Source organism: Pseudorasbora parva, chromosome 6 (assembly GCF_024679245.1).
Source record: "Pseudorasbora parva isolate DD20220531a chromosome 6, ASM2467924v1, whole genome shotgun sequence".
Classification (NCBI taxonomy): domain Eukaryota; kingdom Metazoa; phylum Chordata; class Actinopteri; order Cypriniformes; family Gobionidae; genus Pseudorasbora; species Pseudorasbora parva.
In genome coordinates, this window is record NC_090177.1 from 3462100 (window position 1) to 3476976 (window position 14877).

General features: G+C 45.2%; 1 protein-coding gene across 2 annotated transcripts in view; it reads right to left on the bottom strand.

Moving 5' to 3' along the window:
- Positions 1–1157: 1157 nt before the first annotated feature.
- vdra (vitamin D receptor a) overlaps positions 1158–14877 on the bottom strand; it is an 81559-nt gene continuing 67839 nt past the window's right edge. For both annotated transcript variants that reach the window (XM_067445401.1, XM_067445400.1), the window contains exons 4-10: positions 12983–13113; positions 5399–5583; positions 5131–5230; positions 4487–4667; positions 3032–3183; positions 2547–2663; positions 1158–1749 (exon numbers count right to left, since the gene is read on the bottom strand). In XM_067445401.1, the coding sequence (XP_067301502.1) occupies positions 1496–1749; positions 2547–2663; positions 3032–3183; positions 4487–4667; positions 5131–5230; positions 5399–5583; positions 12983–13113 (1120 nt within the window). In that variant the 3' untranslated portion in view covers positions 1158–1495. The remainder of the gene's footprint in view (positions 1750–2546; positions 2664–3031; positions 3184–4486; positions 4668–5130; positions 5231–5398; positions 5584–12982; positions 13114–14877) is intronic.

Here is a 14877-nt window from a genome sequence, read left to right on the forward strand (position 1 = left end):
TGGGCACAATGTTGGCTTTTTTCAACCCATATTTGGTTCAAATCTAGACAGACCCAACCGTTTTTTACAATGTTACCCAATAGTTGGGTTTGTCTATATTTAACCCAAATGTCAGCGAGTGTAGGCAGTAACTCGTACAAAAATCGACTTATGTTATTATGTTAAACTGACTTTAAAAAATCTTGTATAACTAATAAAACATTTCTTAACTTATTTTGATGAGTTATAACTTGTTGTCATAACTTATTGAACATATAATTGTTTTACAGTGTGCAGAGTTGAAGTGATTAAACCAGAATTGGACATGTTTGCTAATCAATGTCATGCTACAGGAATTATAAGTATAACCCTACACACTTTATGAAAATCATAATGTGTTTTCCACAATGTCTAGGATGGTTTTTATCCACCATTGCATTATGGGATTGAATTTATAACGCATAATTTAATGCCGCCAACGTTGGGCGCTCGCTAGGTTTTGGGAACAGAGCCATACACTGCAAAAAATGCTTTTCTTACTTAGTATTTTTGTCTTGTTTCTGGTCCAAACATCTAAAAACATGATTATTTCTCTCACCCCATTGGCAGATTATTGATCTTATTTTAAGCAAACTCTCTTCATTTTGAGTTATTTTTCCCCAAAACAGGACTATAATATGTACTTGTCTAGTAAATGTTTCTTAATGTACGAATTATTCGATATTTAGACTAGAAACGACAAAAATACTAAGTAAGAAGAGCATTTTTTGTAGTGTTGTGAATTTGAATGTAATTTCGTCACACAAACACACTCGTCTAAGCACATGAACTAGGAGAGCCTGCTAATCCTATTACAACAGAGGATCACCTGGCCATACCTTTTCATTTAATACAATCCATCCATCTCTCTCTCTCTCTCTCTCTCTCTCTCTCTCTCTCTCTCTCTCTCAAATATAAATATTAGTGTATATGCATGTTTCTATTCATACATTATTAATACATTCCGTTCCGAATTCCCTGTAGCATAAAAGCGGGAACTCCGCAACATTATCCAGACCTATGCACCACACACACACACACACACACACACACACACACACACACGTTTGTTTTTGTGAAATGTGGGGACATTCCATAGGTGTAATGGTTTTTATACTGTACAAACCGTATTTTTTATCCCCCTAAACCGACCCGTCTGCATTCTGCATTTTTACTTTCTCATAGAAACTCCTCCTGTGTGATTTATAAGCCTTTTGAAAAGTGGGGACATGGGTAATGTCCTCATATTTCACCCTCTCCATGTGTCATACCCATGTAATTATACACATGTGTCCTGATATTTCACAAAAACAAGCACACACACACACACACACACACACACACACACACACACACACAGATCTATCTTCAGCCCCCCGTAGCGTTAACTGTGCCGCTCTCAGTGCGGAAGCGATGAGCTCCCGCTTCCAGACGCCTCAGGGCGCGGATCCGGAGCGATCCGGGGGGCTTTTGGATGCTAGGACACTTCGCTCCCGAATACTTCCAGCACCAGAGGTGTGAGCTGCATGCTGTGCTCCGGCTGGAAGGACAGCGAGCGATATTGCTTCGAATGCTCCTCGTTCAGGCTGCGCAGATCGGCCAATTTCTGGATCATCTTGGCGTACAGGAGCCGTCCTCCGGGGTGATTTATCCTAATGTACGCCTGCAGGACGTCACACAGGCGGTCCTGCAGGGCTTCGATCCGCCCGTGGTCCTGAACGCCCGGACGATCTACAGGAGAAGAGAGCACAGCAGATGCTTCACTGCAAAAAATGGGCTTCGTATTTAGTATTTTTGTCTTGTTTCCAGTCCAAATATCTAAATATTCTTAAATCACGATACATTTACTAGATCAGTAAAATGACATACGATATTTTTGCTTGTTTTCTTAAAAATAAAATCATAATTAAGTGAGTTTCTGGTTAAAACAGGCAAAATGATCTGCCAATGGGGTGAGGAAAATAATCTTATTTCTGATCGGAAACAAGAAACCAGATTTCAATCAGGAATAAGATTATTTTTCTCACCCCATTGGCAGATCATTTTGCCTGTTTTAAGCAGAAACTCACTTCATTATGAATTTATTTTTAAGAAAACAAGGAAGAATATCGTATGTCATTTTACTGATCTAGTAAATGTATCGTGATTTAAGAATATTTAGATATTTGGACTGGAAAATACTAAATAAGAAGAGCATTTTTTGCAGTGTATGACCTGAAAAGCAAAACAAGACGTCCAAAGTTCAACTCCACTGCAAAAAATGCTTTTCTTACTTAGTATTTTTGTCTTATTTAAGTCCAAATATCTAAAAATTCTTACATTAAGAAGCATTTACTAGACAAGCAGAAGTTTGTGTCTCGTTTTGAGGGAAAATAACTCAAAATGAAGAGAGTTTTTGCTTAGAATGAGGTTTTAAGCAAAACCGCGAGAACCTCAATGCAACCTGACAGCTGTTGAAATGCAACTGCTAGCATCAAAGATGCCGTTAAAAGAAAGCACAATGCTCACACACACACACACACACACACCTGGAGACAGCAGGCAGATGGCCATCAGCAGAACATGCTCCTCTTCATGCATGTTGAGCTTCTTCAGACCCACTTGAAACTTGACCAGCGGCTCCAGGAGCTCCACAGTGTGACCCGCTACACACACACACACACACACACACACACACACACACACACACACACACACACGAGAGAGCGTTTGCATATGCGTTAGCGATGGGGAGTGGATTCCTCGACTATTACTTTTGAAGCCAATACTGAAGTGACTTAAACTGCAGTTCCTCGTTTGGCCACTAGAGCGGCTCCAGAAGGAGCAGAATCTCATTGAGCTCAAGTTAAAATGCCCAGCTTTACAGCAGAATAAAACATGTTTACAGTCTGGGACACATTGTGGTTTTGGTCTATACGGCTAATTTTGCCCTTCATGACGACTGTGAGGAGGTGAATGTGTTTATAACTCATTCGTTTAGGTTATATGTAATGTGTGTGTGTGTGTGTCTTACCCTTGGTGACGTCGTTGATGCAGTATTTGAAGTCTGGTCCTCCACAGCTCCAGCTCATGTCCTCCAGACTGAATGACTGGTTCGACCGCAACATGATGATCTCAATGGCGCTGGATTTGAGCAGAGCGATCTGATCTTCTGCCGTCAGGTCCCTGAGACACAAAATAAGAAGTGTTTCCTTGGCAGAAGGAATATTTCGTAAAGAAACCAAATAAACGAGACATTCCCCGACTTCCTGTGTCGTCTATGAAAGCCTGTGGACTGATTTATTGTGAGGGACTCGGGCCGTTAAAATTTAAAAAATAAAAATAAAAATCACAAGACACATTAAAACGGCGAATGCTTATACAATGTTCAGGATTTCAGCGAATCGATCAATGATTCGGATCGCCAATGTCACATGATTTCAGCAGTTTGACACGCGATCCGAATCATGAATCAATTCGCTGATTCATAACCGTTTGAATCTTTATTTGAGGATTGAACACAAACAGGAGAAGCCAATGCTGAATAAAGTCGTAGTTTTTGTTATTTTTGGACCCAAATGTATTTCTGATGCTTCAAGAGACTCTAATTAACCCACTGATGTCTCATATGGACTACTGTGATGATGTTTTTATTCCCTTTCTGGACATGGACAGTATAGTGTGCATACACTTGCATACGCTCTCGGACTAAATATAAAATATCTTAAACTGTGTGTGAAGATGAACGGAGGTCTTACGGGTGTGGAGCGACATTAGGGAGAGGAGTTAATGACAGACAGTTCATTTTTGGCTGAACTAACCCTTTAAGGAGACATCTGACTATAGTACTTTTACTTGTACTCGAGTAAAATTTAGCAAGGGGTATCTGTACTTTTACTACAGTCTACTTTTTTTACTACTTAAGTAATAAAGCTGTGTACACTATCCACCTCATGTTCATTCAGGAACGAAGCATTTGACCGTCTAAATGTGTGAGTCATTGAATCATTCATTCAACTGATTCATTCAAATGACTGATTCATTCAGTAACGAAGCATTTGACTCTCTTAATGAGTGAGTCATTGAGATTCATCCGATTCATTCATATGTACTACTGTACACCCAAAGCGCTTTACACTCATAATAATAATAATAATAATAATAATAATAATAATAATAATAAGTTTAATTTATATAGCGCCTTTCCCAAGCTCAAGGACGCTTCACAATAACAGCAGTTTAAAAATAAACAGACTAGTGGACATTTGCCCAGTCCAAGTAATTGAATGATTGCAGTTGCAAATCGCACTACATTTATAATACTCATGTCAGGGGTCTCTCCTCAACCACCACCAGTTCACACACACACTCCAGATTCTTCTGCGGTGGACGAACTGCTGTTCAGACTTTATTGTTTCTGTATATGATGGTATTTATTAGTGTTTTGATGCTTTTGTTTTAGGTGCTGGAGGAGCCGAGCGGGCCTCACCTGAATCCGGGGATCATTTTGGCGAAGCCGATGACCTTCTGGATGCTGTAGCTGACGAGGTCGGCGAGGTGCGGTAACATGGAGAGCCGAGAGGCGTCGTCCTCGGCGGAGTCTGGGCTGCCATTGCTGTCCTGATACATCATCAACAGATTACTGAAGTTCAGCTTAGTGTCCACAGACTCTACAGAGACAGCGGAGAGACGCACGGTCAACACACACCGCAGGAGCCCGGTGTGTGTGTTTGTGTGTGTGTGTGTGTGAGAGAAAGAGAGAGAGAGAGAGAGAGAGACGGTAAACACACCGCAGGAGTGAGAGGAGCTGGCGCATGTGTGTGTGTGTGTGTCTGTCTGACTGTGTGTGTGTGTGTCTGTCTGTCTGTTTGACTGTGTGTGTGTGTGTCTGTCTGTGTTTGTGTCTGTCTGTCTGTCTGTCAGACTGTGTGTGTGTGTCTGTCTGTCTGTCTGACTGTGTGTATGCGTGTGTGTGTGTGTGTGTGTGTCTGTCTGACTGTGTGTGTGTGTGTGTGTGTGTGTGTCTGTCTGACTGTGTGTGTGTCTGTGTGTGTGTCTGTCTGTCTATGTGTCTGTCTGTCTGACTGTGTGTGTGTGTGTGTGTGTCTGTGTGTGTATGTCTGTGTGTGTTACCTGGTGAATGGTTGAATGAATCAGATGAGGCGTCAGACAGAGAGTGGAGAGATGCGGCTCGACTGGCGCTGCGGGTGACAGGACCCTCACGTACCGGAGGCTGAACACACACACACACACACACACACACACACACACACACACACAATTAAAAAATCAATTTACAATTTAATTGTATCTCAAACAATTAAAAAAAACTCTTAAAGGCACTGGAGAGTATAAATAATTAAACGTGTGTGTGTGTGAGATGTGTGTGTGACGATCTTACCCTGAATCGGACGAAGTCAGAGTAGGAGTCGTCGTAGGTCTTGTGATGCGCCTCCACCAGTGAGTTGATGATCTGCATCTGCTCCTCACTCAGCCGGGGTTTCCTCGCCTCCCGCGCCGCCTCCTCCTCCTTACGCTTCAGGATCAGATCCTTCTTCCTCTGCACCTCCTCGTCCGTCAGGATGACTGGGATCAAGAAAAACAAAACCAATCAAACTACGGCTTTCTAAAGATTCAAATGTGCCGAATAATTACCCGGGGATTCAACCGATTCATTCAAACGCCTGATTCATTCAGGAACGAAGCATTCGACTGTCTTAATGAGTGAGTCATTGAATCATTTATTCAACCAATTCATTCAAACGGCTGATTCATTCAGGAACGAAGCATTCGACTGTCTTAGTGAGTGAGTCATTGAATAATTCGTTCAACCGATTCATTCAAACGGTTGATTCATTCAGGAACGAAGCATTCGACTGTCTTAGTGAGTGAGTCATTGAATCATTCGTTCAACCGATTCATTTAAACGGTTGATTCATTCAGGAACAAAGTATTCGACTGGCTTAGTGAGCGAATCATTGAATCATTCGTTCGACCGATTCATTCAAACGACTGATTCATGAAATGATTCAATGGAAAATGTAAAGTATAAAAATAAAAACTAATTCAAAATATTAATAAAACAATATTTTATTAAAATAATATGCGTAATAAAGGGACGGGGCCTGGTTGAGTGAGTTTGTAGTGTGTTGAAACTGGTGGTTATGGTGAGGGGCGGGATATTTCCCAAACACCAATCACAACACACCGCTCCAGCCGACCAATCAGATCACAGTGTTTTTCAGAAGGCGGGGCTTCATCGAGACAAGAACTAAACAGAGTTACTGACAGACTGGGAAGAGAGGAGCCGCAACATTGGAGAATATGAGGAAATGATCCAACATTCAAGCGGGAAAACCTGCTCTAGTAGAGAACAAACACACAAGGCCTTGAGTGAGGCGTCACAGGTCCCCTCTAAAGAGTGTAAGACGGTTTACACACTCGCACGCTGATGTTCTCGAGCTCTTGGCTCAAACTACAGACTCCGGGGAGAGAGAGAGAGAGAGAGAGAGAGAGAGAGAGAGAGAGAGATAGAGAGAGAGAGTGTGTGTGTGTGTGTGTGTGTGTGTGTGTGTGTGTGTGTGTGTGTGTGTGTGACAGCCGCCAGACTCAATCTCACAGACGCTCGTGGCAGTTTTTCAGACGGCCAGCGGGTGGCAGAGTAAACACACACTGCTGACTGACAGCCGAGGCCACCACACACACACACACACACACACACACACACACACACACACACATACACACACGCCTGTCGAGCATGACCAATGTTTTTCTTGAGCGGGCCGGTGCCAGTCCTGTGCCCGTCTGGACCGCGTGCCATCTGTGCGTCTGGCTCTCATGTCTCCGAGCTTCAACTGTTCCCAAACACACACACACACTCTCTCTCTCAATCTCACACACTCACACACACACACGCACACACAGTGTTTGTTTAATGAATGGATTGGTCGGATGGAGTTCCACGACTCCGGAGTGTAATGATGACATCACAGGATTGTGAAGTGTGTGAGCAACAGCTGACACTACCGCTGACCTTTGACCTGCTGTCCTGATCCGACACACAGAGGCCTGTAATGGCCGATCGTATCGTCTCTCTAAAGCAGCCTCAGCTCCGGCTCTAACAAATCTGGGTCGGCCAATTGTGCAAATTCATGGAGAAAAAGCATCATTGTTGGCGCTCTCTCACTCACTCACACACACACACACAGCCCCTACCCCCAGGGCCGTTTCTAGCCTTTCTGGCACCCTAGGCGAGATTCATATGTTGCACCCCCCCCCCCCCCCCCCTTTAAACTACAACTTATTAAGTAAATATGACTTTCTTTTTTCATGGCATATTGTACATGCATTAATCGAATAATGTAGCTTTGGTTTATTATCACTGAGATCACAGATGTTGGGGGGTTTGGGGGGCATGCTCCCCCGAGAAAATGTTGATTTCTATGATCTACATATGTGTATTTTAAGATGTTCTGAAGGCCAAAAAATTAGATAACAATAGCTTGAAAACCATATCACTCGGCGCCGCTGCGGATTGAAGAGCACAGCGACACAAAGACTAAAAGACGGGACGAAGCCTCGCGCCAGTTTCATATGTTTTAAAGGTTAATCACATTTTTTTTTTTAGGGGGGCGGAGGGGGGATGGGGGGCTGATGCATAAATTCATAAAAAAGGGCCTAGTGAGGTTACTGGTTATGACAGTATTAGCCTACTTGATCAATTTACACTAAACAGCTATCTCTAATGTAAAAAAAATTTTTATTCAAATGAACTGCTATAATGTTCTGCACCTGAAATGAGCATGGCGTGTGGTCCGTCCAGTACTAATATTCAGTGTAATGTTTTGCTCAGCGTTATGATAGAGCGACCAGATTAGTAGAGAACAAGTAACCAATAATGGCTAACATACCTGTATATTTCGCTTTCTTTTTTATATTTCCTCGTTTTTCTTTTGACGATACTGAGCCCCTGATGGCTTTGACCTTTTCATGATGATGAAACTAAAGCACGCTGTAACGAGTAGAAATATAGTGTGGCCCCTTTAAGAGTTGCGCGCGCTCCCTGCAAACGAAGTCTGCATTTTGTGTATGTGTGCGCACTGAGTCTTGAGCTCCCATGTGTGGGGATTATTTTCTGTTTTCTGTTGCTAACACTCAGTTATTTTGTTTTATTAAGTAATGATGTGGATGGAAAGGGAGTTTGTGATGAGAGTTCAGCGGGGAATAAAGTGCGATCTGTTTGATGTTAATCGCCTCCGTGTTTGAATCCACTCCAGTTACATTAAGTGAGCTATCCGCATTTTTCACTCGGACACAAGCGTTACAACGCCACGGATGACGACGTTCCCTGCCCTCTACATGATCTCATTTCATTACAGCAGCGCCACTATCACCATGGCGACTTCACTCCAATAATCGCAACTAATCATAATGCCTTGAAATAGCAAAAGTACGAAATATTAATAATAAAATATATATGAAATAACTAAAAAATCTTGTTGGGGCGGGGGCTCATTGGCGCCCCCCAGCTGTTGGCGCCCTAGGCGACCGCCTAGTTTGCCTATGCCTAGAAACGGCACTGCCTACCCCTAAACCTACCCATCTCACACACACACACACACACACACACACACACACACACACACACACACACACACACACACACACACACACACACACACACACACGTTGGTCTATGTGGTTTACAGGGACTCTCCATAGGCGTAATGGTTTTTATACTGTACAAACCGTATTTTCTATCCCCTTACACTGCCCCTGTCCCTAAACCTACCCATCACAGGAAACATTCAGCATTTATACTTTCTCAAAAAGACATCGTTTAGTATGTTTTTAAGGCCATTTGAATTATGAGGACATTTGATATGTCCTCATAAACCACATAAACAGGCTCACACACACAGCCCCTACCCCTAAACCTACCCATCTCACACACACAGCCCCTACCCCTAAACCTACCCATCACACACACACACACACACACACACACACACACACACACACACACACACACACACACACACACACACACACAGCCCCTACCCCTAAACCTACCCATCTTACACACACACACACACACACACACAGCCCCTACCCCTAAACCTACCCATCACACACACACACACACACACACACACACACACACACACACCCCCCCTACCCCTAAACCTACCCATCTCACACACACACACACACACACACACACACACACACACACACACACACACACACACACACAGCCCCTACCCCTAAACCTACCCATCACACACACACACACACACACACACACACACGCACGCTCTCTCAGTGAGTTTGGAAACAGCAGCTATTTTCCCCCAAATAAACTGCGTGTTTGTGTGACAGTGAATCAATGAATAAAAAGACGATGATCATAAACATCTGACTGATAAACACCACAGATTACAAACACACCGATCAGGCATAACATTATGAACACCTTCCTAATATTGTGTTGGTCCCCCTTTTGCTGACCCGTCGAGGCATGGACTCCTCTAGACCCCTGAAGGTGTGCTGTGGTATCTGGCACCAAGATGTTAGCAGCAGATCCTTTAAGTCCTGTAAGTTGCGAGGTGGGGCCTCCATGTATCGGACTTGTTTGTTCAGCTCATCCCACAGATGCTCGATTGGATTGAGATCTGGGGAATCTGGAGGCCGAGTCGACGCCTCAGACTCGTTGAGCTCCTCAAACCATTCCTGAAGCATTTGTGCTTTGTGTCAGGAGCATTATCCTGCTGGAAGAGCCACAGCCACCAGAATACCGTTTCCATCAAAGGCTGAACATGGTCTCAGCAATGCTTAGGTAGGTGGAGCGTGTCAAAGTAACATCCACATGGATGGAGGACCCAAGGTTTCCCAGCAGAACATTGCCCAAAGCATCACACTGCCTCCGCCGGCTCGCCTTCTTCCCATAGTGCATCCTGGGGCCATGTGTTCCCCAGGTAAGACACACACACACACGGCCATCCACGTGATGTAAAAGAACACGTGATTCCTCAGACCAGGCCACCTCATAATGTTATGCTTGACAGTTAGTTCTGGTTCTCAAATCTGATTGGCTGAGAGCCTTTTCCAGCCATGCAGTATTCTACTAATATTATATGTAAGCGGTTCACAGTTGGCCTCACTCCACTCTGCCGGATCTACACTGGAGGAGCAAACGCGCTGATATCTAAATGGACTGCATTTATATAGCGCTTTTATCCAAAGCGCTTTACATTTTTGCCTCACATTCACCCATTCATACACCGACGGCGATGTCAGCCATGTAAGGCGCCATCAGCTCGTCGGGAGCAGCTGGGGTTAGGTGTCTCGCTCATGGACACTTCGACACTTGGTCTGGTGGAACCAGGGATTGAACCACCAACCTTCTGGTTTGTAGACAATCTACATGAACCACTGAGCCACTGCCGCCCCTGCCGCCCCATATCTGATGAGTGCTGCGGTGAGCGGGGCGTTTCGGTGAGAGTGTAGTTGTTCAGACCTCGAATGTGTGATTAATAATTAAACAAAGGGCATATTGGAAAGTTTCAGCCGTTTTTAGAGATGATCTCAGTATTTGTGCGCGAGTCTGAAAGGCTTCGTCTGACTCCATCTCTAGTGAGTCTGGGGTCGTTGTTTCATATGACGACAGGACATCATGACTGCGCGTAAACACACACACCCCTTTCTAAAGCCAAGTGTTGTGTTATCTGTACGCATTTTGAGATATCCACGTGAACTTCTACGCCGAAACGAAGGTAAATGGATTTATAAACATACTAAATTATGTTTTTTTGAAAATGTAAAAACGCAGAATGTTTCTTGTGATGGGTATAGGTTTAGGGGCTGTGTGTGTGAATGTGTGATGGGTAGGTTTAGGGGCTGTGTGTGTGTGTGTGTGTGATGGGTAGGTTTAGGGGCTGTGTGTGTGAATGTGTGATGGGTAGGTTTAGGGGCTGTGTGTGTGTGTGTGTGATGGGTAGGTTTAGGGGCTGTGTGTGTGTGTGTGATGGGTAGGTTTAGGGGCTGTGTGTGTGTGTGTGACGGGTAGGTTTAGGGGCTGTGTGTGTGTGTGTGTGTGACGGGTAGGTTTAGGGGCTGTGTGTGTGTGTGTGACGGGTAGGTTTAGGGGCTGTGTGTGTGTGTGTGACGGGTAGGTTTAGGGGCTGTGTGTGTGTGTGTGACGGGTAGGTTTAGGGGCTGTGTGTGTGTGTGTGTCGGGTAGGTTTAGGGGCTGTGTGTGTGTGTGTGTGTGTCGGGTAGGTTTAGGGGCAGTGTGTGTGTGTGTGTCGGGTAGGTTTAGGGGCAGTGTGTTTGTGTGTGTCGGGTAGGTTTAGGGGCAGTGTGTGTGTGTGTGACGGGTAGGTTTAGGGGCTGTGTGTGTGTGTGTGTCGGGTAGGTTTAGGGGCAGTGTGTGTGTGTGTGTCGGGTAGGTTTAGGGGCAGTGTGTGTGTGTGTCGGGTAGGTTTAGGGAAAGGGGAAGTGTGTGTGTGTGTGTCGGGTAGATTTAGGGAAAGGGGCAGTGTGTTTGTGTGTGTGTGTGTGTGTGTGTGTGTGTGTGTGTGTAGGGTAGGTTTAGGGGTAGGGGCAGTGTGTGTGTGATGGGTAGGGGCAGTGTGTGTATGTGTGTGTGTGTGATGGGTAAGTTTAGGGGCAGTGTGTGTGTGTGTGTATGGGTAGGTTAAGGGGTAGGGGCAGTGTGTGTGTGTAATGGGTAGGTTTAGGGGCAGTGTGTGTGTGTGTGTGTGATGGGTATGGGCAGTGTGTGTGTGTGTGTGTGATGGGTATGGGCAGTGTGTGTGTGTGTGTGTGTGTGTGTGTGTGTGTGTGTGTGTGTGTGATGGGTATGGGCAGTGTGTGTGTGTGTGTGTGTGTGTGTGTGTGTGATGGGTATGGGCAGTGTGTGTGTGTGTGTGTGTGTGTGTGTGTGTGTGTAATGGGTAGGTTTAGGGGCAGTGTGTGTGTGTGTGTGTGTGTGTGATGGGTATGGGCAGTGTGTGTGTGTGTGTGTGTGATGGGTATGGGCAGTGTGTGTGTGTGTGTGTGTGTGTGTGTGATGGGTAGGGGCAGTGTGTGTGTGTGTGTGTGTGTGTGATGGGTAGGGGCAGTGTGTGTGTGTGATGGGTAGGGGCAGTGTGTGTGTGTGTGTGTGATGGGTAGGGGCAGTGTGTGTGTGTGTGTGTGTGTGTGTGTGTGTGTGTGACGGGCAGTGTGTGTGTGTGTGTGTGTGTGTGTGTGTGACGGGCAGTGTGTGTGTGTGTGATGGGTAGGGGCAGTGTGTGTGTGTGTGTGTGTGTGATGGGTAGGGGCAGTGTGTGTGTGTGTGTGTGTGTGTGTGTGTGTGTGTGTGTGTGTGTGTGTGTGATGGGTAGGGGCAGTGTGTGTGTGTGTGTGTGTGTGTGTGTGTGTGTGATGGGTAGGGGCAGTGTGTGTGTGTGTGTGATGGGTAGGGGCAGTGTGTGTGTGTGTGTGTGTGTGTGTGATGGGTGGAGGCAGTGTCTGTGTGTGTGTGTGTGTGATGGGTAGGGGCAGTGTGTGTGTGTGTGTGTGTGTGTGTGTGATGGGTAGGGGCAGTGTGTGTGTGTGTGTGTGTGATGGGTAGGGGCAGTGTGTGTGTGTGTGTGTGTGTGTGTGTGTGTGTGTGATGGGTGGAGGCAGTGTGTGTGTGTGTGTGTGTGTGTATGGGTAGGGGCAGTGTGTGTGTGTGTGTGTGTGTGTGTGATGGGTAGGGGCAGTGTGTGTGTGTGTGTGTGTGATGGGAATGGGCAGTGTAGGGGGATAGAATGTAACGGCGTTGATCAACACGTTTAAAAGCGATCTTGATAGCAACGCCAAAATGCCATAAGAATTGGCGTGTCATATAAACGGCATTTCATGAGCTCAGTCTGCATATGCCGATGTTGGCCCAGTGTTTATGGGCTGGTGACCTCTGACCCGAGGTCAGCTCTGACAGATGGACACTCACACTCCTTCATCATGCCGATGTCGACGCAGCGCTTCAGTCGGCAGGCCTGGCAGTGCCGGCGGTTGTCTTTGGTGATGGTGCAGCTGCCGCTGAAGGGGCAGGTGAAGCTGGCCTTACGCTTCATACTGCGCCTGAGAGAGAGAGAGAGAGAGAGAGAGAGAGAGGGGGAGAGGGAGAGAGAGAGAGAGAGAGAGAGAGAGGGGGAGAGGGAGAGAGAGAGAGAGAGAGAGAGAGAGAGAGGGGGAGGGAGAGGGAGAGAGAGAGAGAGATTTGAGAGAATTGTTTATATTAATACAAATTGTAAATATTTAGCATTTTAATATAATACACACACACATATTTATATATTCTGACTACAAGCAGAATGATTTTTTTTGCTGCCTGTCTGAACATTCTTTTTATCACACACACACACGCACACACGCCCCTAAACCTACCCATCACACACACACACACACACACACACACACAGCCCCTAAACCTACCCATCACACACACACACACACACAGCCCCTAAACCTACCCATCACACACACACACACACACACACACAAGCCCCTAAACCTACCCATCACACACACACACACACACACACACACACACACACACACACACACACACACACACACACACACACAGCCCCTAAACCTACCCATCACACACACACACACACACAAGCCCCTAAACCTACCCATCACACACACACACACAGCCTTAAACCTACCCATCACACACACACACACACACACACACACAGCCCCTAAACCTACCCATCACACACACACACACACACATAAACAAACGAACTGACAGAAGGCAAAAGCTAAAGAGGCAGACAGGTGTTGACGGAAACCTGGCAGATTATTATAAACGAAATTCATATTTCTTCATAAACACATCATAGGAATTCCTGTCATCATTCCAGATTTATATCAGTCGTGTGTAAGAGCTGTTCACGGTCAATTTGACATTTTGAAAATATATATATATCATAATTATCATCATAATTTATGAAAAGTTCTGCAATAGGTCACAATATTATACAGTCATGTCCTTTGAAAGGCATCACGGAGTAGAATACATCAAGCATTATTGTTTTGGGCTTTGACTAAACTTGAGCGAATTTTGAAATAATATCCATATACACACCAAACAGGCATAACATTATGACCGGTGAAGTGAATAACTGATGATCTCTTCATCACGGCTCCTGTTAGTGGGTGGGATATATTAGGCAGCAAGTGAACATTTTGTCCTCAGAGTTGATGTGTGTGAAGCAGGAGAAATGGGCAAGCGTAAGGATTTGAGCGAGTTTGACAAGGGCCAGATTGTGACGGCTAGACGACTGGGTCAGAGCATCTCCAGAACTGCAGCTCTTGTGGGCTGTTCCCGGTCTGCAGTGGTCAGTATCTATCAAAAGTGCTCCAAGGAAGGACCAGTGGAGAACCGGCCACAGGGTCATGGGCGGCCAAGGCTCATTGATGCACGTGGGGAGCGAAGGCTGGCCCGTGGGGTCCGATCAGGCCATCCTTAAAAATATTTTGGTTTGCAGTAACAGTAAAAATTTTTAAAAAAAGGGTCGGTAGGTAGGTCTATATTTTTTTTTTCAAATTTTAATACAAAAAAAAATGTACATTTTTGGTGATGGTGATTACATAGGTATGAATTTAAACAAATTGGCAAATCGTGACATCACTGACTGGGTCTTCAAGCCGTGCCTTCGGGCGTGTAGGCTAATTGCAGGCTATATAGACCACAAACAAATTGAAATATTTGTCAAAAACATGTTTATTGCATAAATTTCAGGTGCATTCTTTAAGAAAAGGGTCCAACCACCAGCTAGCTGTCATTGACTCAAAGCTGTCAACCCTCCCTTTTTTTCCGGGTTTCTCATG